Source organism: Meles meles, chromosome 15, assembly GCF_922984935.1.
Source record: "Meles meles chromosome 15, mMelMel3.1 paternal haplotype, whole genome shotgun sequence".
In the NCBI taxonomy this organism is placed as follows: Eukaryota; Metazoa; Chordata; class Mammalia; order Carnivora; family Mustelidae; genus Meles; species Meles meles.
The window spans coordinates 61,654,526-61,679,572 of NC_060080.1; the positions used below are offsets into that span (position 1 = coordinate 61,654,526).

Genomic DNA, 25,047 nt, shown 5'->3' on the forward strand with positions numbered 1-25,047 from the left:
TATTAAAAATTTTTTAGACACTTGAGGTAATCATACACCGACTGGATATTGTTTGATAGTAAGGAGTTGTGGTTTTATTTTAAGTGTGAATAATGGTAGTGTGTTTATGTGTTTTAAATGTTTTAAATTCATGCTGAAATTTTTAGATTAAATGATAAAATACCTAGAACTGCTTCAGAACAGTCCACATTGAGTGAGTGGGAGGTACAAATGAAACAAGACTGATCATGAATTAGTAATTTGAAGCTGAATAATGGGATACTTCCATTATCTTACTATTTTTGTATGTATCTGAAATTTTCTATAGTAAAGAAATATGTAGAAATTGTAAACTGGTAACTGAAACTCTTTAGTATTTCTTAGAAGTTTGTTTTGTTTTGAAGGGTCTCATGTATAAAAAAAACCACAACTCAGACCCATCCTAGTATTTATAATACACAAAAATATTGAGCTAATTAAATGGCAAATAAAGTAGGTTTGGGCCTCCATATATCAATTCCGGAATCTTGAAAAATTGTCTGAGAGATGTATATCTAGCAAGTAAGTTTAGCTAGCAGAAAGTTCAAAAATCATTTTGTGTTGGTGGCTTGGTACAATTGTAATTGAACTGACAGTTTTGATGCATGTCATGATGCAAATAGCTATAAAGTAACACAGAGGGAAGAAAAACTTATTTCCACTGATGTTTCCTTTCAGGCATTTGACATTATCACAGACTGACATGGCAGCATTAACAGGAGGAAAGGTAATACTTTGTATATTAGAGGATTTGATCATCTCACAAATAGTAATGGTTCTTAAATGAACAACTTTTACTTTTAACAGGGATTCCCCTTCTTGTTTCAACATATTCGTGATGGCATCAATATAAGACAAACTTGTAATCTGATTTTCAGCCTCTGTCGATACAATAATCGACTAGCAGAACATGTAAGTGCTGAGAAACAGTCTTAAAAAGCTTTTTGGGAAAAAAAAAAAAAAAAGCTTTTTGGTAATTTTTAAAAGAATGTTCTGAAATCTTCCTTTTTTTTTTAATAGATTGTGTCTATGCTTTTCACATCAATAGCAAAGTTGACTCCTGAGGTATGTACACATTAGTTAATTCATGTTTTTAAAACTACTAGTGCTTTCAGATAAACCTTTCTTCTTGTTCTTGAAAAAAATGTATCAAGGTTTCTCCCATAACACAGCTTAATTTTCAGTATGTAACTTGAAGAGGCTGAATTACTCCTTTGTATCTCATTATAATAAATGTAATTTTCCCAGTTAAATAAAAATTTAGGTATAAGTTCAACGTATTGGAGTACCACATCGAGGCTAAGCTTTGAAGTTGTTTGATTTGAAGCCTGTATCATAATTGTGTTCAAGCATGATGAAAAATATAATAATACAGTATTATCCAAAAGTATTTTTACAAAATGGTAAATTTTTACAAAATGGTAATGTTATAGCTACATGATACTCTGTCAAATATTAATGTAAATTATACCTTAGAGATCAAGGCATGCTAAAAGAAACTTTTAACCTAAATTATTCTATGAATACAGTTGTCTCATTAATAAAGGTTTTGATTGTTTTTTCCAAATTGATTATCTAGAAAAATATATATTTTCTGTTACATGTGGTGTCCATGCCATTGACTTTGTATCCCAAGTTGATCCTGCTGCTCCATATAGTTCAAGTTTATATGCAAGAGTACTGAGGTCTGCTAACCTAACCTAGATTTAAATGTGATGTGTAGAAGAGTACGTGTTTCTTTTCTTCTGAAACAGGTGGGTTCAAGTACATTTAAATACACAGTTATGCATGTGTCTTACAGGCAGCCAATCCTTTCTTTAAATTGTTGACTATGCTAATGGAGTTTGCTGGTGGACCTCCAGGAATGCCTCCCTTTGCATCCTACATTCTGCAGAGGATATGGGAGGTAAGTCTTGCAATAGATGTTTCAGTATTTTTCTGAGAATTTTATTTTTCTAATAAAGTCATTACCAGTTTAAGTACCAGTTTCTTCTTACTTGGGCAATACAAAATGGTTTTAGTGGGTCACAAGTGAGGGAAGAAGACATGATTTAGTCAGGAGGCTTGGCGGGGAGAAAGAATTCTTGTCTATTTCCCACAGGTTTAAAGACTCTTGTGAGTCAATAAAAAGTCTTTGGCCAGTCTAGAGTTTTCATCCCCTTCCCCTCAAAAAAGAATGACAGAATCTTAGAAATACAAGCTGAGTGTTTTCAGCAGTTGACAGAAATGGTACAGGAAATAACAACCATGTCCTTTCCTTCAGAGTAACTGCTGGATTCACAGAATTTCTCTTTAGTGAGTGTTGGGAAAACCTCTCTACACCAGGGGTCCGCACAATTTTTTCCAACTGGTCAGTTAGCAAACATTTTAGGCTTTGTGGGCCCTGTGATATCTTTTGCAACCACTCAACTATTTTAGCCTAAAACCATCTAGACAGTACAGAAATGAGTGGGTATGGAACTGGTCTGAAAGCCAAATCTGGATTCCTAAGATTTTTTTTTTTTTTTTTTTAGATTTTATTTATTTATTTGACAGAGAGATCACAAGTAGGCAGAGAGGCAGGCAGAGAGAGAGAGAGGGAAGCAGGCTCCCTGCTGAGCAGAGAGCCCGATGTGGGGCTTGATTCCAGGACCCTGAGATCATGACCCGAGCCGAAGGCAGTGGCTTAACCCACTGAGCCACCCAGGCGCCCCTGGATTCCTAATATTTCTTTATCCCATGAAAAAAATCTCCCCAGGGCACCTGGGTGGCTCAGTCATTAAGCATTTGCCTTATGGTCAGGTAATGATCCCAGGGTCCTGGAATTGAGCCCAACAATGGGCTCCCTGCTTAGGAGGAAGCCTGCTTATGTTCCCTCTCTCACTGTCTCTGTCTATCATAAACAAATAAAATCTTTAAAAAAAAAAAAATCTCCCCAGCAGTCCAGTTACTACTTTTCATTCTCACGTGCAATAATAGATTGGGCACACAGTAAGAAAAATAAAGATGAGAAACTTTAGAGGATTAGAAACACTTTGAAGTAAATTTTTAAATTTAATAAGACCAAAAAGTAATTGGTTTCTATTATTAGTTCTGTGTTAAAGTCCTTGGCTATTTTTAATTTTATTTTGCAAACTAATGACAGATTTTTCTTAATATTTCCTGTTGGTAAATGCAGTTTAAAAAATGGAGAGGAGCACCTGGGTGGCTCAGTTGGTTAAGCATCCAACTCTTGATTTCAGCTCAGGTCATGATACCACAGCTGTGGGATCGAGCCCACATCAGGCTCTGTGCTCAGCGTGGAGTTTGCTTAAGATTCTTTCTCTCCTGGTCCTTTTGCCCCTCACTGCCCCCTGTCTTAAAAAAAATTAATTGATTAAAAATTAAAAAAAATAGAAATGTAGAAAAACATAAGCAAAATTTATCTTAGTCTCTATTTTTCAAAAAACTCTGGCTTTAAGTGTTTAATGGCATATACCAAAAGTAAGTAAAAAAGTAACTCCTTAATCAGTTCATTTTATATTCTGTTCTTATCATTTCATTTTTAGGTAATTGAATACAATCCTTCTCAGTGTTTGGATTGGTTGGCAGTACAGACACCCCGAAATAAACTGGCACACAGCTGGGTCCTACAGAACATGGAAAACTGGGTCGAGAGGTTTCTTTTGGCTCATAATTATCCTAGAGTCAGGACTTGTAAGTCAAATATTCAGAACTTAAACCATTTGTTGTTCCAAGTTTTGTTTTTTTGTTTTGTTTTATGAGGCTATTACAGTAATGCCCATTGTTGTACAAAAGCTCTTAGATATTGTTCTTAAAGACCAAAGTTACATTAGTATTTGGAAGTGGCAGTGTTTTACAAAGATCTACAGTGCTTTGGGTGTTTTAAGGATAGGAAACTGTCCTGTCTTGGGTGACATCACCACCACCACCGTTTTTGTTTCCTTGCTTGATAGATTACAAGGCATGATCAGCATTAAGTGAAGAGAGTAAAGGATCAGAAAATCCTATCTTAAAAGTAACTTTAAGGCTAAGAGGAAAGTAATAAAAAGGCATAGAACAAACTGAGAGAAAATATTCAACGAGATATGGGAGTTAAATGATAAACACTTTTACATAAGCAGACTGGAAGAAATAAAGATCTTGGAAGACAGATGGACTCATGAAAAATTGGTATTTTACAGATTAGAAAATTACTTGTAAATAAACAGTATGTTCTCCTTTGATAATATTCAAAGAAACAAAAATTGAAATTGTTAATTTTTAAGATTTCTTTAATTATTAAATTTAATCATAAAAATAGTTTTTCCTAGCTGTCTACTGAAAGGGTGTAGAATCAGGGATACTGCAGTAGCAGCATGCACATCAAATACCCCCAGATCAATGTTTCCAAAGACCGTTCTCCAATAAAACAAGTAATAGCTCTTTGAAGAAATGGCTGATTCTAGGTCTTGGGCAGGTAATATATAAGATGAGCCTGGAGCATCTTGTAGGACCAGAAAGAAGTACTCAGAAAAACAAAATAGTGGGGCATTGTCAAAGGGACACACAACCAAACTGAAAGAATTTCCAATGGCTAAAGCTGAAACAACTTGAGTAAAAAAATAAGTAACATAGTGCTGGATTATACCCCCAAGTATAAAATAAATACCTATGAGTCCATATTGATAAACGATTAAATAAATAAATGGAGAAGAGGCAAATTTCCTATACAAAAGAATTCTAAATAATTTATGTACATCTGTCTGCCCTCCCAAGGAGGGATAGCAGAACCTCCTTCAAGGAGTAGGGAATGGGAATGTAACTTTTTTTTTCTTCTTTCAAATTTTTGTTCATATTCTAGTTAATATACAGTGCAGTGTTGGTTTCAGGATGATTCAGTGATTCATCACGTAAAACACCCAATATTGCTCATACCACATGCCCTCCTTAAGGCCCACCCCCCATAGCTAACCCCCTACCTACCTCCCTCCACCACCCCCTCAGTTTATTCTCTGTGTTTAAGAGTTTGTTACAGTTTGTGGGTGACTAACTTTAAGTGAAGCACTTTGACAAACATTAACTCAGGCAGGTGATAATAGTTAATATCACTGATCTGTGTTGATAGCATGTACCCTTGATACCCTGATGTAGTATGATGTAAAGTGCACTTTGCCTGTACAGTCTTCCTTACAAAAACCCATCATTTGAGTCTAAAAGTGATAAACATCAGACAGACTCAGTTTGAGAGACATTCTTCAAAAATACCTGACCCAAGTACTGCCTATTTAAACTGTCAAGCTTTTCCACATGCAAGGAGAGTCTGAGAAACTGTCACAACCAAGAGGAGCTTTAAGGAGGAGACATGATGATTAAATGTGATATATCCTAGATGGGCTCCTAGAGCCAAAATAAAAGAACATGAATGGGGTACGTTGGTGGCTCAGTTAAGCATCTGCTTTCAGCTCAGGTCATGATCCCAGGGGTAGAGATTGAGCCTCACATCGGGCTCCCTGCTCAGTGGGGAGTCTCCTCCCTCTCACCTTTGCCTCTCTCTCCACTTGTGCTCTCTCTCTCTGTCTCTCTAATAAATAAAATCTTAAATTAAAAAAAGAACATTAAGGCAAAACTAATAAAATCTAAAGTACAGAGTTTAGTTAAAAGTAATGTGCCAGTGTTGTTTCCTTAGTTAAAACAATTGTACTATAGTAATAATAGATGTTAATAATAGGAGAAGAGGGAGAAGAGTGTATGGGAGCTGTGCTTGTTCTGCCTACTCTAAAATAAAAAGTTTATTTGGGAAAAACACCTTGTGCTGGTGGGAACATGGATTGGCAGTGGTACTTACAGGCTTATTTTTCCTGCCAGTTTATGTAACCCCATAATAATGGGTTATTTGTAAGTGTTGACACGTATGCTGGTTGGCATTCATGTCCTGACTGTGACCATAAAACAATAAAAAAATCTGTGCTGAACCAAAAAAAAAAAAAAAAAGTTTTCCAGCCGTTGCATCTAATATTGATGATAGTACTGTGGAAATGGCATTCTCATACACTGTAGTGAAGTCACAAGTAAATATTACTCGTGAAAAGCAGTTTAATGATACATACCGAGATCTTTCAAAATATTTTGCCTATTTTAAATTCAGTAATATCATCTCCAGAATTCCAGTATAAGCAAGTCATCTAATATATGGATGCTTAAATAGCATTGTTTATGGTTGTGAAAAATTAAAAACTGGCGATGTTCAGTTGGGTAGTAGTTATAGTAAGTTATGTAAAAGTTATAATATGCTATGGTAATGTGAAAATGTTCTGCATAATGTAACTTGAAAAAAATAGCCCAAATATTTGAATAGAATCAATATAACAGTAAGAAGTATGGTAACAGGCATAGAAGAAGAACTACTGAGAAATACTATTAAATCCTACAAAACTTTAAGGAATGCATTAGAATCTTTAGTTTATAGAAAAAAAGAAAAAGGGAGATATAAGTGTCTTAAAGTAGTTGAACCGTTGCCATATAGAAATGGAGGTAGATTTGTTCTAAGTTCTCTGTAGTATAGAACTAAATGGAAGCTACTCTTTAGTTAGCAAAGCAGTTTTTAGCAAGGTCATCTATTCTTCCATATTGACCTTCCTAGAAGTTGTATATTTCTCCCAAGCAGAACTTATTTTTTATTTAGAAGCAGATAGCTCTTAAATAAATAGATGGTTTGGTATATAATAAAACAAAATTAAATGTTAGTTGTAGAATTTAAGTGGGTCTTTGGGTAGAGCACTTTGAACCTTTCATTGCATTTGAAATTTTTCCTAGTAAAATATTGGGATAAAAGTATATAACTTAAACTGAATAAATTTTTTCTAATCACAAATTACTTTTCTTAATAGCAGGTTATACAAAGATTGGTCAGAATGACCCCAAATGCCAGGTTTTAATAGGAAACCTGCCAGGTGTACCTATATATACCTATATATGGCAATATACCATCCCAGGTATATTGGAAACATAAACCAAATTGAGCCTAACCAGAGCAACAAAAACAGTGAAAAAATATGTAGAAATGGAGTATTGTGCAAAAGTGCTACATAAAGTTTACTTTAAAATCTGTAAAATAGCTTATAATTAATTTTAGGAACCCTAACTTTAGTTTCTTTAACAGAACATTAGAAGTTACCAAATTATAGGTAGAATAATGGGAGACAGAATTAGTAGGTATATTGAAAAGAGTTAAACTAAGGCTTTAGAGGCCTTGAGGAGGCTCTGTGGTGGTTGTTTTAGGAGCATTAGCTCATCTGGGTTTCAAGATGTGTAACATGGGTGTAATCTTACTGTTTTCAGTCCAAGTGAAAGTGGGGATAATAAAAGTAGTGCCTCCTAAACAAAGATACAGTGTTAAATAGTATAAACATTTGATAAATGTTAGTTACTCTTGTTGGATCATTACCGTTATTGTCTTTGTCATCATCATGGTTATCATTTCCCAGGGCAAAATCTGAGCTCCGCCTCTTTTATCTGTGTGACTTTGGTCTTTGTTTCTCCAAGATTCAGGTTTTCCAATGTAACATCACCTATTTCCAGAATGATTGTGAGGATTAAATAAAATATTTTTAAAGTACATAGCTCAGTGCCTCGCACACACACACTGACCATTTTTACAAATGAACTCAACTAATGAGTCATTTTCTTCTCAGATTGTGTGCTTAATAACATTTTCCAGGTATGTTGAAGGGACGCTTTCTTTGCATTGGAAGTCAGCCTAGAAGCTACTAGTTATGGAATGAATAAATTATGGGGATAAAAGATATAGGGAATATAGGCAATGATATTGTAATAGTATTGCGTGGTGACAGATGGTAGCTACACTGTGGTAAGTACAGCATAACATACAGAGAAGTTGAATCACCATGTTATATACCTGAAACTAATATAACATGGTGCGTCAACCCTACTCAAGTGAAAAAAATTTTTAAGTACAAATTTAGCCTAGAGAATTTTAAAGGTTTTTCCAAAGTTAATATTCTGTAATTGACACACACACACACATACATATATAATCTTATATGTTACAGTGAAGTTTAAAGTAGAAGACCTCATTCCCTCTTTGTAACTTTATATTTTACTGTTAATCTGTAAATTATTACAAAATAACTTACCCTTATTTTGTACAGAAAAAGAAAAGATGCTAATACATTGAATGATTTGATCACATCAGACAGCCTTATTTAGCTAGGTCTTCTGTCTCCAAATGCTGTGTTCTTCCTATTAAACCGTATTATTCCTAAGAAGAAATGAAATGATCAAATAAGTGGAAAATTCTACATCTGGGGAAAGCTAACAGAGAAGTTTAAAACTGTTTCTATTAATGCAGTTATGGTTGCCACTTAAAAAATAGCAGTGACAAAATGGAAGGCATCTGTTTTCATCATTCCTTGATATTTTTCTCTGGGGTCAGTGGTAGGGCAGAAATATTAAGAAATGTTTATGTCCCTTAATTTTTATTCATTTTAATTTTTAAAGAGAAGAGTGGCTTTGTGTTTAATGACTGCTCTTCAGGCTGTTTTATATCTTGTAAGGATCTGACAGTTTTGTTTTACATTTTATAGCTGCAGCTTATCTTCTGGTGTCCCTTATACCAAGCAATTCATTCCGCCAGATGTTCCGGTCAACAAGGTCTTTGCACATCCCAACCCGTGACCTTCCACTCAGTCCAGACACAACAGTAGTCCTACATCAGGTCTACAACGTGCTCCTTGGTTTGCTCTCAAGAGCCAAACTTTATGTTGATGCTGCTGTTCATGGCACTACAAAGCTAGTGCCCTATTTTAGCTTTATGACTTACTGTTTAATTTCCAAAACTGAGAAGCTGATGTTTTCCACATATTTCATGGATTTGTGGAACCTTTTCCAGCCTAAACTTTCTGAGCCAGCAATAGCTACAAATCACAATAAACAGGCTTTGCTTTCATTTTGGTACAATGTGTGTGCTGACTGTCCAGAGAATATCCGCCTTATTGTTCAGAACCCAGTGGTAACCAAGAACATTGCCTTCAATTACATCCTTGCTGACCATGATGATCAGGATGTGGTGCTTTTTAACCGTGGGATGCTGCCAGCCTATTATGGCATTCTGAGGCTTTGCTGTGAACAGTCTGCTGCATTCACACGACAACTCGCTTCTCACCAGAACATCCAGTGGGCCTTTAAGAATCTTACACCACATGCCAGCCAATACCCTGGAGTGAGTAAAATTGATAATTCTCTGTATATCTTCAAATTGATTGGAAATAACCTATCCCCCCCCTTCTTGTGAGAAATGGTAACAAAATACAGAAATATAGTTTAACTTGAACTCTTCTTTCTTAAGAACTCAATGTGTTATTTGTTTTCTTGACTACATGTATAAAATGCTATATTACTATTAAATTGAAGTAATAATGGATAATTAGGTTGGTGTTGAATTTTATCTCTAATTGAACTTAGCTATTTTCATTTGTGTTTTTGTAAATGTCTTTTATATGTACCTAATGAAAAACATCAGCTTTGTGGTATAGTTTTAGGGAAGTATTTACTGTTTAGATATTTATCGTTAAGATCCACATGGCTGTTCTAAACTATGAGCTAGACAATATTTTTATCTTAGCTATAGTATTCCCTAGTGTCTTTTTTCCTCACACTACATTCAGGTGAATGAAATGGTTACGGGGTCTATCAGGATACAAATATATGCAGTCTAAATGATTCCTTTTTTTTTTTTTTTTTTTTTTTTTTTACAGTCTGTTTGTAGGTTTCATAGTAAAACTTTCTCCCTTCACATAGGCTGTCCTTCCTGGATATATCTTTTTACTGTTGCTTCTTAACTCTCTGTTGTAAACTGAAGATTACACCAAGAGGATATAGATCTAGAAAAGGGGTTGGAAGGAGAATGCAGAACTATTTTAACCTAGAGGCTACAAGCTGCAAATGTGAGAAGTATTTTGCTAAATGTGAGATGGTAGGAGTAGAGCTTTTTCAAGACATCCAGTGTTTACTTAAGAGTTTAATCAAATGAACATGATGAAGAATATTTCAATTATTGGTATCCTTGAATTGTGTACAGTACTTTTTCCTGTTGAAGAAAGAACCTTTCCAGGGCACCTGGGTGACTCAGTCAGTTAAGCGTCTGCCTTCAGCTCAGGTCCTGATCTCAGGGTCCTGGGATCGAGTCCCACATCGGGCTCCCTGCGCAGCTGGGAGCCCAATTCTCCCACTACGCACACACACGCTCTCTCTCGCTCTGTCAAATGAATATTTTTTAAGAAAGAAAGAAAGGACCTTTCTTGTCCTTCAGATATGATATAGTAAATTGTTCTTACCAAGAAAGAATAACCTAATTTCCAGCCAGGAAATTTAGAATGCCTAGAATAGAAGAAAGAGAGTAAGTATATTAAGTACCAGAAGAGTTCAAAGCCAAGGCTGTGAGACAGAAGGAAACAAATGTGAGAGTCTGCCTGACCTTGAAGGAGTCAGGACAGGATTTACCAAGATTTAGTGGATTTTCTTTATCACATTCACATAAATAATATTTGACTTAGTTACCAAACATGATATCCATGGTTAAATATACCTTTGATGAGTGTTGGGGGACTTGGAATCTTTATTTGATAATGTTTCCTGACATCAATAAAGCATAACATCTTTTATTGTAGAGCTTAACTATTAGAGATTTTCAAAAAAATCGTGCTTAATCAGTTTTTGCCATGAAAAGCATGGAGTTGGGGGTTTCAGTTTATTGATAAGTATGCCTGCATGCCCATGCTAAATGAGTTTATAAACCCACAATTAGCGATTTTACTTAAATATTATTTCCCATGTTTCTTCCATCAGATACTTGAACTAACCATTCATCAGTCTAGAAGCAGCATTCTAAATGTTGGCACAAAGGGTTTTCTCAGAAATGGTATTGATTGAAATGTAAATGAGGGCTGTAAAATTTTGTGAGGAAATTGTGATTTCTCATTAAAGAAATAGGCAAAGGATTGGTGTAGCCTATCTGGACACCCATTCGAAGTTACAAAGCTAGTGCTTTAATAAACAGTATTAAGACTAAAAATGAAAAAAAATTTTTTTCAGAAATTTTTTTCCTGAAAGTGTTATGATTTACTTTTAGTGAATAATACATTAAATTTTTAAAATAGAATCTATTGCTAATTTTATAACTATTCTTGAGTGGTAGTGTAATCTAATTTCATTTGTATAATATTAAGAGCTGGCTAGTAGGCATACCGTTCAGAAATGAGAAGGAACATTCTAAAATACAGGGTTAAAAGATCACCATGAGCTTATTTGCCCTTTTTAGGCAGTAGAAGAACTATTTAACCTGATGCAGCTGTTTATAGCTCAAAGGCCAGATATGAGAGAAGAAGAATTAGAAGATATTAAACAGTTTAAGAAAACAACCATAAGTTGTTACTTACGTTGCTTAGATGGCCGCTCCTGCTGGACTACTTTAATAAGGTAAGATGTTTTTTGGTGTTTTTTTAAATTGTTTTGTTTGGGCGCCTGGGTGGCTCAGTGGGTTGAGCCTCTGCCTTTGGCTCAGGTCATGATCTCCTGGTCCTGGGATTGAGCCCCGCATCGGGCTTTCTGCTCAACGGGGAGCCTGCTTCCCCTTCTCTCTCTGCCTGCCTCTCTGCCTCCTTGTGATCTCTCTCTCTCCCCCCATCAAATAAGTAAATAAATAAAATCTTTTTTAAAAAGTTATTTTTTTCCTTCAAAACCCTCAGGTTGTTTTTCAGAGTCCATAGTCTCTTATGGTTTTGAAGGATCAGGGGTGGGAGGTTGGGGGAACAGGTGGTGGGTAATGGGGAGGGCACGTTTTGCATGGAGCACTGGGTGTTGTGCAAAAAGAATGAATACTGTTACGCTGAAAAAATAAATAAAATGGAAAAAAAAAAAGTTATTTTTTTCCAAGTGAGGGAATGGGGACCATCTTTTTGACACTTAAAGAGTTATATTTATAACTCTCTAAGTGTCAGTTATTTATAAGTGAAAGTGTACCAGTTCTTTAAGGTGATTAGGGAAGCGTTTTTGCATTCAGTAACCTTGAAAGGATTTATCTTTTAAAAATTAACGAGTTACTTTTGAACAGCTTTTGTTTTCAAGGTTTGATTTTGAATTGTTTATATGTGTTTTATCAGTATCATAGAATTATGGTTGGAAGGAATCCTCATGTATGGTCTTACACCTAAAGCTTGAATCCTTCTCTCTCTCTTGTGATTCATCCCGTCTTATGCTTCAACAGTTCAGTTCTAGAGGCCTCCAGGAACACCTTTGGATGAAACTTGCATTTTTCATTCTGTTTAGCCCAGATTTACCTTTTTTTTACTTTTTTACCTTACCAGATTTACCTTTTTTAACTGTAGGGATTTTATAATTGTTCAGAGCTACGAAAATTACTGAATGGCTGTAAAGGAACTCTACAACAAATTACACACAATTCCCTTTAACTGTGGGAATAAAGGCCAGGTTAATTTCTTAAAGTGTTTTTACATATTATATCTAAGACTTGGAGGTAATGTTCTTTATTAGGCACACATTTTTTGGCAGTACTTCCTTGAAAATAGTATTTTATGCTTAACCCAAGATACGGTTATTTCAGATTATCTTCTTCAGAAAATTTTCAGATTTGAATCATTATTACTGAAATGAATTGGCTATGCTTTTGCCGGGACTCTACAGGAATTCTTCTAAAATTTTGCATTAATTTTGAATACCTTGTGTTTGAAAGGTTTACTATTTAAAGCTTATTCTCAAAAGGAAAAAAAAAAGAGGGCGCCTGGGTGGCTCAGTGGGTTAAAGCCTCTGCCTTCCGCTCAGGTCATGATCCCAGGGTCTGAGCCCTGCATCAGGCTCTCTGCTCAGCGGGGAGCCTGCTTCCTCCTCTCTCTGCCTGCCTCTCTGCCTACCTGTGATCTCTGTCTGTCAAATAAATCTTAAAAAAAAAAAAAAAAAGACTTTGAGCTTTCTTAATTCCTTTTTAAAATTTATTTTTCTCATCATAGCATATACCCTCCTCAATGTTCATCTTAATTCTTTTTTGAAAAAAGGGGAAGAAAATAATCTAACTGAAGTAGAAAGATTCCAGCTATGCTGTATGTATGTACTACATACAGCAGCAGTTTCCAGTACCTAATAATGAAATTAGGTCTGTTAACAAGAGCAATACAACTACTTTTGGTAATTATCACATAAATTATTTTTAAGACCAAAATGTATTTAATGTTTTTCCCCTCATGTTTCTCTTTCTTCCCAAGAACCAGCTGACAAGTGCTTGGATAGTATAAATGTATTTTGTTACTCTCCAGAACTTAACATAATCTAGAAGATATACCCATTATAAAAATAAGCATTGTTTATATTGAAACTTTAAAAATATTTCCATGATACCACTCTTCCATCATTGAATTGCAGACTAGATACTAGCAGACATAACTTTCTCCATGTTACATAGAGGATTTCTTAATATTAACTCCTTTTGTTACATTACTAGGAAATAGATACAGCAGTCTCCCTCTCCTGTAGATAGAAAAAAGCCAAAATTACAGTTTTCTTCTTTTTTTTTTTTTTTTAATCACCTAGTTTTCCATTCTGATTCATTCCCAACCTGGGCTTTTTGTATTCTTCTAGTGCCTTCAGAATACTATTAGAATCTGATGAAGATAGACTTCTTGTTGTATTTAATCGAGGGTTGATCCTGATGACTGAGGTAAATATTTTACTTCATTTTACCATAGATAGAGTTTATTTTAATGTTCTGACCAAGACTTTTTGTGTGTGTGTGGATATTTAGAGTTTATGCTGGACTGTTTTATCTAAGTGTCTGGATTTGATTATATATTAAATGCTAATTTATATTCCAAGAGTGATTAATAGTTTTTAGGTTGCTGTTTTGTCTGTAGTAATTCCATACTTTTCTTTTGTATTTAGAATAACCACTGGAAAGAGACTGGTTTTATTCATTCCATTTGTAAGGGTAGAAACAGATGAAATTCATATGATATGATCACTGACATAATTTCTCAAGAGCTCACTTACTTGATAGTTAAGAAACTGAGATTAGCATCATGAGAGGAAGCCATTGAGTCTGTTACAGGTGATTTAAATGACCTCTTCATTCTTGAACAATTCTTGAACATCCACAAACTGTGAGATGACTTTAAAGCCGTAGAGGTGCATTTTACCCTTAGTCTAATAAAGGAGAGAAGAGAAAAGACTACTTGCCAAAAGTACCATGAGAAGTCAGAGGTAGGATAGTTTTCTTTAGTTAATGATACTATAGAATAGGAATACAACATGTTTAAAACCGTACTTCGAAGAATTTGGACTTGTAAAGATAAGTGGGAGAGCATTTAGATAAATGACATAGTCAGCAGAGGCAAGAAAGTATTGTTGTATTTGAAAAATGCCAAGTATTTCTATTTGGCTACAACAGAAAGTATATGAAAAGTAGTGAGAATTTCATTGTTTCATTAAACAGATGTTTGAATATCTACTCTATGCTAGGCATTGTACTAGGCACTACAGCAGTGAGTAAGACAGACATGCTTCCTATCCTCACAGCTTATAGGTTAAATGCCGTACAAGTACATTGTTCAGATTATTTGCTGCCGCCGATTTTAGACTGTGGATTTTGAACTTTGAATTGTGGATAGAATATAGATTATAGGGAACTGATTCAAGAGGATTAGAAAAAATCCTTTGTGTAGAATGAAGTAGGAAAAAAACTAAGGATTTTGAATTTAAAAACTAAGGATTTTTGAATTAAAAGATTTAACAAGCCAATATGATTAAAGGAATTCTTCTTTTGGAGCTCTTTTTCCTCATTCAGACTTAACTATTGACAGCCATTTCACTGTTGTCTTTCTTCCCAAAGACCTGGAAAGTTAGTTAAAGCAGTTACCCGTTCTGCCCAAGTCTTGCTGCCTGCTGCTTTGTAATTTCAAAGGCTTAGAGCAAACAGTAACCAAAAACAAACAAACTGATCAAATAGATTATTCCTTCAGGCTGAAATGTATGCATAAAATATTAGCTGTGAAGGTGAGCACAATTTTGTATGTTAAAGAGCTGACAGGGGCCCCTGGGTGGCTCAGTGGGTTAAAGCCTCTGCCTTCAGCTCAGGTCATGATCCCAGGGTCCTCTCTGCTCAGCAGGGAGCCTGCTTCCTCCTCTCTCTCTGCCTACTTGTGATCTGTCTGTCAAATAAATAAATAAATAAATCTTTTTTTTTTAAAAAGAGCTGACTTAGGAGAATTTGATTTTTAGGTAGGAGAAAGCAAATACATTTGTTTTGTGCACATGTGCACACAAAATCTGAAAACATCTGTCGTAAAAGATGAATACTACCATTTTGTGGCTCAATACAATGAGTAAAAATGAAATGAAATTTTCCATTTTTTAAAATCACTTGTAGTCTTTCAACACACTGCACATGATGTACCATGAAGCTACAGCTTGCCATGTGACTGGAGACTTAGTAGAACTTCTGTCAATATTCCTTTCGGTTTTGAAGTCTACACGCCCATATCTTCAGAGAAAAGGTTTGGTTATTCCTACTTCTTATTTTTGTTACTTTCAACATTTAAAGAGCAAAATAAGGATTTCAGACCACAGCCTTCAGAGAATTTGTCTTCATCTCCGGTTTATGTACAGAAGGTGGGGCTGATGCTGACTAACCATAACGACATGTTCATCATGACCTGGTATTAGGCTGAAGTGCTCTGGTTTAATCTCTTATGCCTGCCTGAAAAATAGGCAAGCATCCTTAAGTGTTAAGATTTAAGAGACTGGAAAACATTTTGAAGCACTGCAACAAAATGAGTGTTTTGTAAAGGTTCTCCAACTGGAAACCTCCATGACTTAGGTTAGATCATTTTTAGTTTCAAGAGAAATAACTATAAAACCTATCTCTTGTGTCCCTGTAAAATTGCATGTGAACTCTGAACTTAACATAAATTTCTAGAAAATGAACATGTTCATCCCTCAGATACATGCTTTAAGAAATCCAGTAGGTTTCACAGTAGTAGCTGTCTCATGAAAATGACCACTTAGTTTTCACCAAAGATGTTCATGTCATTAGTTTGATTTTCTTGGTGTTAGCATTCTGTAGATAAAAATAGAAAATAATTGTGAAGAAGTTTGAACTCAAATGGCATATTTATGTATGCTTTTGTATTTGCAGATGTGAAACAAGCATTAATTCAGTGGCAGGAGCGAATTGAATTTGCCCATAAACTGTTAACTCTTCTTAATTCCTATAGTCCTCCAGAACTTAGAAATGCCTGTATAGGTAAGTTACTTGGAAATATATCTGTGTAAAAACCTAATGGATGAAGGTTTTTGTGGACTATTCTTTGTAGGATGTGGTATTAGTTCTGCACGGTTTGGAAGACATTTGTACTTTCCATGTGTAACTCATAGGTTCTAGAAAATCTAGTTATATTTTCAACATGCCAGTTGATCATACATTATATGATCACAGGCATGTCATGTAACATATCTGGGCTCTTTGACCTTAGGTTATTTCTAGATCTCTTCCAGCTCTGAAATCTTCTGGTCCTATGTAAGTAAGGCAGGATCATGCAGATGTTTTGCAAAGGAGAGCTGATACTGTAAAGGGTTGGAGAGATTATTTTACTGCCTGTTCTTTACCTAAAGATACTTGTAGTACTTGTTCTTAGACTCCCAAGTATTTTACTTTTTTATTGGTTATATATTTATAATAAAGTGGTAATTTTGCCTGTTAAAGGACCCCCCATTTTAAATTTATATTGTATTTTTTACTAGTTTAGAAGCCATTTTAAAAAGTCATCTTTGGAGACTGTAAATGTTTATTCCCAGGTTCTTAAAATGACATGAATAACTGGCTGTCACGTATAAGCAGTCAATTTTGGCAATCATTGGCCTGATATTCTGTGGAATTACTGGCCTATACTTTGGTAACCTCTGATTACCAGTAGCCTGTCATCATGAGCTTTACTTCTTATGTGATTAGGGGATGAGTATCAGTCCAGCTAGCATCATGAAACATTAAAAGTAAGCTAAGGATTATGTCTTAGATCCAAAGAACATTGAGCCTTAGATTTCTGTCTTTAGTTGCTTTGGTTGATTATGAAGACAGTCATTAGTATGCATTAAATATTTCCCTTAGCGTACTTCTCCATAATCTTTCTCTTGGATAAATAAAATACAAATAAATAGTTTTAAACTTTGGTTTCTAAATGATGACTGTGTTTTGGTTAATAACTTTGGTCCAGATTTGATTGAGCATCAGACAGAATTTCTCCCAGTGACAGCAGCTAAAACAGTTTTAGACTCATTAATAAACCTTTTCACCTGCCATACTGCTATTAGTCACCCTAACAGGATTTGTGAGTTTGAAAGAAGCAAGTCAGGTATCCTCCAACTTTTTAATACTCATACTGTGTTATTATTTTCAGATGTCCTCAAGGAACTTGTGCTTTTGAGTCCCCATGACTTTCTTCATACTCTGGTTCCATTTCTACAACACAACCATTGTACTTATCATCACAGTAATATACCAAGTACGTATTCATCTAGCACAGTACTTGAATGTGGTTGGCATTTAATCTTTCTGCACACTGAAGCATGGAGATTTATTTTTTCCATTTATTCTTATTGTACACTTTTAATGTCTTAGTGTCTCTTGGACCTTATTTCCCTTGTCGAGAAAATATCAAGCTAATAGGAGGGAAAAGCAATATTCGGCCTCCGCGCCCTGAACTCAATATGTGCCTCTTGCCCACAATGGTGGAAACCAGTAAGGTATGTTGGGATGCCAGGAAAACCATGTTTCTGTAGTACACAGTAATTTGAAATTTCCCCTCTGGCAGTTATATTAGACCTAAATGAGCATTTTGTGGATCCTAAGAAGATTAGACTCATTTGGACCTTTTCCTTTTAGTGCTCTGAAATGTTGGTTGAGTATTTGCAAAATCAACAGTAAGCACAAGTAGTAAGTTTTTTCCTCCCTCAAAAAAATACATGAATAGAAAGTCTTACTAGTATTTCTCACTAGGCTAAATTATAACTGGGTCATATATCTAAACCTGAAAAGTCAAGTTAGGTATTTATTGTTGTTTAAATTTGGCCATATAATCAATTACTTCTTTTATTGCCCTTTAATTCTAATCCTTTGACCTAGGCTTAATATCATTGATTGATAGATTTATCATCATTTGTAGTCGAATTCTTCTTTTCCCTAATGCATATCCTAAAATAATGCTAATTCTAAATTATAGAGAGAAGGTACATTGACACAAGATAATTTATCTCAGTTTCAACATTTTTTTAAACAATTTCCCCCCTTTATCTTTCTTTACCCCACTTCATTCACACTCTCCCTTACCCACCATCTTTGGATCTTAAATACACTTCTTATAAAATATTAAAAATAATTAACACTGTAGTAGCCATTACAGAAATCATTTGAAATCTATTTCAAAAATCAAATTTAATTCAACTCTTCTTGATGATGTCTGTAGAACTGAAGTGTCACATTTTAAAATCCTACAGTAATTTTACTTGATTAAAGTATATAGAAATAATGGGTAATTTTAATTGATAGCATTTGCACACTGAAAATAAACTTGTAACAATTAAGATCTTAACATTACTAGAAACTTGGAATTTAAAACTAGGTTCTTATAGAATTTAAATATTTAATCAGCTTTTTAGTTAAACTTATTACATTTGCACAAAATATGCTCTTTAATTTATTATACAATTTAAGTGCAACCATTTTATCATCTTTAACCTTCAGGGCAAAGATGACGTTTATGATCGTATGCTGCTAGACTACTTCTTTTCTTATCATCAATTCATCCATCTATTATGCCGAGTTGCAATCAACTGTGAAAAATTTACTGAAACATTAGTTAAGCTGAGTAAGTATAAAAGATGAGCAGTAAATTCCACTGAATTATTTTAAGCCCCTAGCCACAAAGGAAGGGGAGACAAAAATGAGACAATTCTTTTTTCTTTTTTAAAGTGACTGTTTAAAAATATTAATTATTCTTGGGAACATTTTAATTTTTATTAAGAAAACACCAACTTACTGGTTTCCATTGAATAGTTCTGCCCAGAGTTTCAGCTGGCCTATAAAGGAGTGGAGTAGGGCTGATCACTTTTGTACATAGAAGCCCAAGTCCTCCTCCATCTGCCCAGCAGAATTTAAAAACAAAAACCAAAAACTACTCTGCTTAGGGAGGCATGCTTAGAGAGGTGGACTATCCCAGCCCTGATCTTGAGAATAAGATGAGATCTATAGTGCCAGCTGTACTTTGGAGCTGGCAATGCCTAGAGCAAACTGAGTGGGCTTGCCAAGGTGAAGCAGAGGTGCATATATGAGTAAAATAGGAGGTAAGTCTCGTGAAATAGAGAGGTGAATGAGAAGAAAGGAAATTTGAAAAGGAAGGTAGGAGAAATAGAAAATAAAATCATCAGTGAATTTTATAAAAGGAAAAAAACCTCAAATTACAAGGATGTGCTTGAGACCTATAGAATTACACCCTTTGGGTGAGTTTTTCTAGTTGATAAGTCTTTAGAGGACATGTCCCTTACTTCAGGACCTCCAGAGTTCCCAGGCTTTGTGTGTTCTGTGAGTCTTACTTCTTTAGGGATGGCCTAGGATTCTTTCCCAGTGTTCTATAGTTTCGTTTCAGAGCATAGGAAGTGAAGTACTCATGGAACCACCAACCAGGTCAAGAAACAGAATATTGCCATACTCTAGAACTCCCCCTTTTATTCTTCCTCAATCCCAACCCTTTCCTTATATGGGAAAGGTTTTGATCCATTTTAAGTAGGGCAAAAGTTGTGAACATACCTTAGGTTTCATTATCGGAGAAGGAGGATGTGGTAACAGCTGTCAGGGATAATTCCTCTTCAGAAAACCCATCTTATTGGTAAGTGATTAGAGTGTCTTCACATTTGAAAGGTCTTTCCTTCCACCTGTTATCATTAGCTGGTTTTATACACATGTGGCTGAATTACCAAGTGGGGATGGTTGGGTAGGGGAGCACATACTGAGATTGGCCATTTCATGATTACACATTTCGGTCATGGCACTTGGTAAAAAACTAAAACCTAGCAGTGGCAGTGATCAAATGTGAGAAAGTGTCCAGGAATTCTAATAACGCAGCCTTACTCCCAGATAAGGAGGGGGACTTATTAAAATGCTGACCTTAAGAAAAGTTCTTGGCAATCGTGTTCATGTGATTTATACCAGAAGTTATGTGAGGAGCTGTTTGAGCTGCTTGAACAGCTCTGATCAAATAGTGAATTTCTACCCTGTTTGGGACTGTCTTCCTCAATACAAAAACAGCTTCAGGGAAATTACATATGGTGGAGAGGAGAGAGTGGGGAGGGAAAGGACATACACTTAGCCTTCAACATTAGCTGAATCAACTTTTCATAGTATTTTATACTCACATTCCTCTTGTAACCATGAAGCACTGTTGATGCTGCCTCCTAGTGTTTAGTTTTCTACATAAGCAGTGTTCTGTAAAACTTTCTGTGAGGACAGAAATATTCTCCAACTGCCTCATCATCCATAATATGATAGCCAGAAGCCATATGTGAGTGGTGAGAACTTGAAATGTGATTTAAGAAACTGAATCTTTATTTAACTAAGCCAGATGTGACTGGTGACTATTTTGAGTAGAAACCAAAGCCTTCACAAATTAAGCAAGAAAAGAAAATTTTCAGGGTTATATCTTTTTCTCTTGAATTCATTCATTCATGTATTTTATTAGCTCCTCCTATTCTGCCAACTTCCCTGGAACTCATGGTTATTATATCAATTAATGCAGAAAATTAGAACATTATTTTAACAAAGACCTAAAAGCAGTGCTTTCTCATGCCTCATCTGAATGAAAAGAGTATGCCCCGGTGTTTAAAGTTAACTCCCACCTTCAGATGAAATGATTATTTCTAGGGAGAGGCACCTAGGAAGGAGCTTAAAATAAAGTCCACATTAATGACTGAAATGAAGAGCAGAGATTTGCTAAGGAGTTCTAATTTGTGTACTATCTTCAGGAAATTAAATCTGGCAACAGGGAGAGGGAAAGGTAAATTTAAATTGATTATGTCCTTAGTCATTTAAGCCTTGAGGTTAGATGGTCAAAGGGCCAGAATATTATGACCACAGGTGGGATTGTCTCAAGACTTGGATTGCAGGTCACTTCCAGTTTTGAGGGAAAGTCTTTTTCGTAATTGTTATATGGGTAACTGAACAGATTTTAAGATTTGTTAGGAGATAAAAAGGAATTATGTAATAATTGCAGGTTGCAGGTACTAACTAATTAGGGTTGCAGGTACTAACTAGTAAAGTAAGGGCTGGAGTACTTTTGAAGTGAGGGTAGTCAAGCATGGAGTTAGGGAAGACAATGAAGTGGGGGTAGAATTTTGGGAGAGTGAATAAAGCTACTGACTGCCATGTGAAATAATGATGTGTCTGAAGCTACAGTATTTTGAGAATTTAAAAATAGCAGAATTTAGCCCAAAAAGCTGTTAAAAAAAGTCATAAGAGAGTTTGGCACTATTAATTTCTAAAATACTTAATAAAGATCAGTGATTTTTTATTTTATTATTTAGGATTTACTACATATATGAATTTATAATCGAAAATAGCAAAAGATAAAGACACCATGTCACTCACAGTCCTGCTCCCCCCACTTTCATTAACTTTTTAATCTTTTTGGTGCATCAGAACAGCAAATACAGGTTTATTTTTTCTCCTTTCTTACATAAAAGTAAACTATACTGTTTAAAACTATGTAATGTAGATACAGAAATACATAGGCAGAAAAACATACATAGATAAAACAGCCTACAGACAAACATAAGGATACATGAGGAATTTTTTTTATTGTGTTATGTTAGTCACCATACAGTACACCATTAGTTTTTGATGTAGTTGTTCCATGATTCATTGTTTGCATGTAACATGAGGAATTTGAAGACAATAGAGATGACCTGTCAGACATGTGGAAATGGTATGGTTTTGAGAGAATCAACTGTCTAAGGAGAGAAGGGGAAAACTTCCACTACGTAGACTAAAATAGATTACAGGAGAATTAAATATTTAATTGTGAAGAATAAAATAATAACTATTAAAAATATAGAATAATATGGATAAGCACCTTCTAGTTTGAAAGACCATATTAAGCAGGACATAAAACCCATAAACAAGTAAAAGTTTTTGGCAATATAAAAAGTGAAAATACTACACGTTGAAAAATGCCATAGATTAAAGAACAGCTAATGGGAAAAATATTTGGCTTCTTAACAGATAAATAGCTAGTATTGGCAATATACGAAGAGTTTTTAGGATTCAGTGAGATGGGAAAGATCATTAATAAGTAAAGGACATCAACAAGCAACTCCTTCACACATAACAAAACAAATAAATGTTTGGTAACCATATGAGAGATTGCCCTACCTTACTAATGATTTCTCTTTTCTCTCATTTTTTGTTTCCAACTATGAGACAAAGTTTTGATGGTATACATAAACAGTTTGGGGAAAGAAAAGATGTTATATAATGGAGTCAGTTCGGGGATGCATATTAGCATTATCAATTTAGATTGTTCATAGCCCTTGATCTTGTAGTACCAGATCTAAGAATCTACTCTACTTACAAAAGTGTCCAAAAACATACATTGAGTATTTATTTTCATTCAGTTTGTATTTGGTAAAAATGAGAAACAACTCAAATGTCCATCAATAGGTGCTTAGTTAAGTAAATCTGTAGTTTATTATACAGTCTTTAAATAGTTTGTATTATATATAGGTCTTTAAAAAGATAGGAAATGACTTTGGATTACATGCAAAAAAGCAAATTGGAATACAATATGCAGAATGTGACCACAGTCTTAGAACAAGAGGAAAAATCACTTAGTACATGTGAAAACACACACACACAAAACCTAGGGGATTATACTCTACACTGTGTATGGATAAAATTACGGGTCACGGTCTAGGTTAAATGACTGTAAATTTTACATTATTTGCAATGATCATTTGTATTGGGGAGAGGAAACAAAATTTTTAGAAAGTAGTCTAGGAAACTATTGCAAACTCAATTTTTTTTAAGGAACCATACATGTATAAAATTAACACTGAGATGCTCAAGTAAAATTAAATGACATTTCTAGATTTCATCTTTTAATTAAAATAATTTTCATTTTCAGAGATAACCTCTCACCTTTACTATGTAACATTGCTTTTGACAGTTTTCAGAATGCATTAATAAATGAAAGTAGAAAATAGTAAAAGGAAATTTTTGCAGGCAACATGAAATCTGAAATCTTCAAAATCTCTAGAATTAAAAAAATTAAGATAGTTGGTAAAAGTAAACAGATTAGAAATTCAGATTATAAAAAAGCACAGGTCTGGTCCATCCTTTACCTTTTTTGATGTTAAGATGGTACTGACTGGAAAGACAACTGGTTAGCTGTTTTCCAAAAGACTTTTTAAGGTGACTGAATATATCAGTCATTCAGCGCATATCAGAAGGCAGCTTCTACCAGTCTACCAGGGAAGATCCATTTATCCTTGGCTAAAACTTAGTAATTACACTTTATATATATATTTATAATTTAGTTGATTACCAGTCTGTTAATTTACAAAGAGTAAGAACTGACACAGGGATCTGAATATTCCATGGTCGGGCCAGCAGATTTTTTTCTAGTAATCTACATGGGAAGCCAAATAAACAGCATTTGGTTGCTTAGTGGGTATAAGTCAGAATAAGGGGAAATAGAAGAATCAAGTGTGTGATATTCTTAGGCTAAGATGTCTTGATTCAGTCCCATAGTAGAATATTAGTTGTGGGCTTTCATCCATTGGCAAAAGCCACCACTTCCATGGATAATGCTTGGGTGGGCTAAATACTCCTATAGAAAACCAGACAATCCGAACACAATTCAGATAAGAGACACCCTAAACTAGTAAATATACATAAAAAAGATTTCATCCTCACAGCAGTCATCTGAATTACCATTTTACCTACAAAAACAGTTTTTAGAGAAGATTTTTAATAACACATCTAGTAGCATATATAGTATAAAGTATTAATAATGAGGAAAGGTATTTGGGGCAGTTTTGATTATTGTATATTAGTTCCTTTAGATGGGTTGGGGTAAGAAATAACAGAGGATGTCTGAAGTCACAGGATGAAGAAAGCTTAATGGGCAGAAGCCCATATGTCTTAGGCCTGCCTGTCCTGTTTAGTAAGACAAGGTCACATAGCCAAGATACGCCTGATCCTCAGTGTTTTGTGAAAATGGTAGAAAGAAACTGAAACTGTGTTGCTCTGAAGGGATGGCCCTCCTTCCAAAGGAGGTGCAATTCAGAGAAGAAATAAGTGGGACCGTTGAAAGAGGTATCGTTGACTCACCATGGGTGGCAGTGCTTTCCAGAGTGTAGTGTATTAAATGGTCCATGGAAAATTATTGTATATTCATAAATATGTATGGGTCTTACTGTGTCACAGAAATATATAACTAGTATACCAAATTTTTGACTTCCTGGATGTTATGTTGCCCAACGCTAACGTAGTATTAGCTTCCCTGTTCTAAAGAACAGTATTAAGTAAACAAACAGTACAAGTGATGGACAGATATGAAAAAAATATGAATGAAGTTTGGGAAAACACTGATTACTGAAAAAATTACAGGCTTCAAAATCAAGTATACCAGGGATAGATGTTTTGCTCACTGGCTTTTGGGATGAACCTGAGCAGATTACATAATCTCTCTAAATCTGATATCTTCATTGAGAAAAGGGGAAATGAGAATGAAACAATGCCTCCTGAAGTTGATAAGAAAATTAAATGTGATTATCTGACACCCTAGCACAATAAATGCCAGCATGTATTTATTTCCTCCTTCTGTTGTAAAATAAAGATATTAGGATGGGATTATTACTTGGCAGTGATCTTAGATTATAGAAATCCTCTGTGGGTTGTTTATTGTGGTAGTGCTGGTTTTTTTGAAGTTGTGGAAAATAGAA

The 25,047-nt window shown here is 34.9% G+C and overlaps 1 protein-coding gene across 5 annotated transcripts in view; it reads left to right on the forward strand.

The window, feature by feature from the left end:
* The window catches only part of USP34 (ubiquitin specific peptidase 34), a 233,901-nt gene that overhangs the window by 201,682 nt on the left and 7,172 nt on the right, over nt 1–25,047 (forward strand). For 3 of the 5 annotated variants that reach the window (XM_045979050.1, XM_045979053.1, XM_045979052.1), the window contains 13 exons: nt 697–745; nt 826–930; nt 1,039–1,083; nt 1,820–1,924; nt 3,546–3,693; nt 8,583–9,217; nt 11,315–11,472; nt 13,645–13,723; nt 15,428–15,554; nt 16,196–16,303; nt 17,454–17,558; nt 17,675–17,799; nt 18,797–18,920. In XM_045979050.1, the coding sequence (XP_045835006.1) occupies nt 697–745; nt 826–930; nt 1,039–1,083; nt 1,820–1,924; nt 3,546–3,693; nt 8,583–9,217; nt 11,315–11,472; nt 13,645–13,723; nt 15,428–15,554; nt 16,196–16,303; nt 17,454–17,558; nt 17,675–17,799; nt 18,797–18,920 (1,913 nt within the window). The remainder of the gene's footprint in view (nt 1–696; nt 746–825; nt 931–1,038; nt 1,084–1,819; nt 1,925–3,545; nt 3,694–8,582; nt 9,218–11,314; nt 11,473–13,644; nt 13,724–15,427; nt 15,555–16,195; nt 16,304–17,453; nt 17,559–17,674; nt 17,800–18,796; nt 18,921–25,047) is intronic. The other 2 variants (XR_006815060.1, XM_045979054.1) reach the window with 2 other exon arrangements.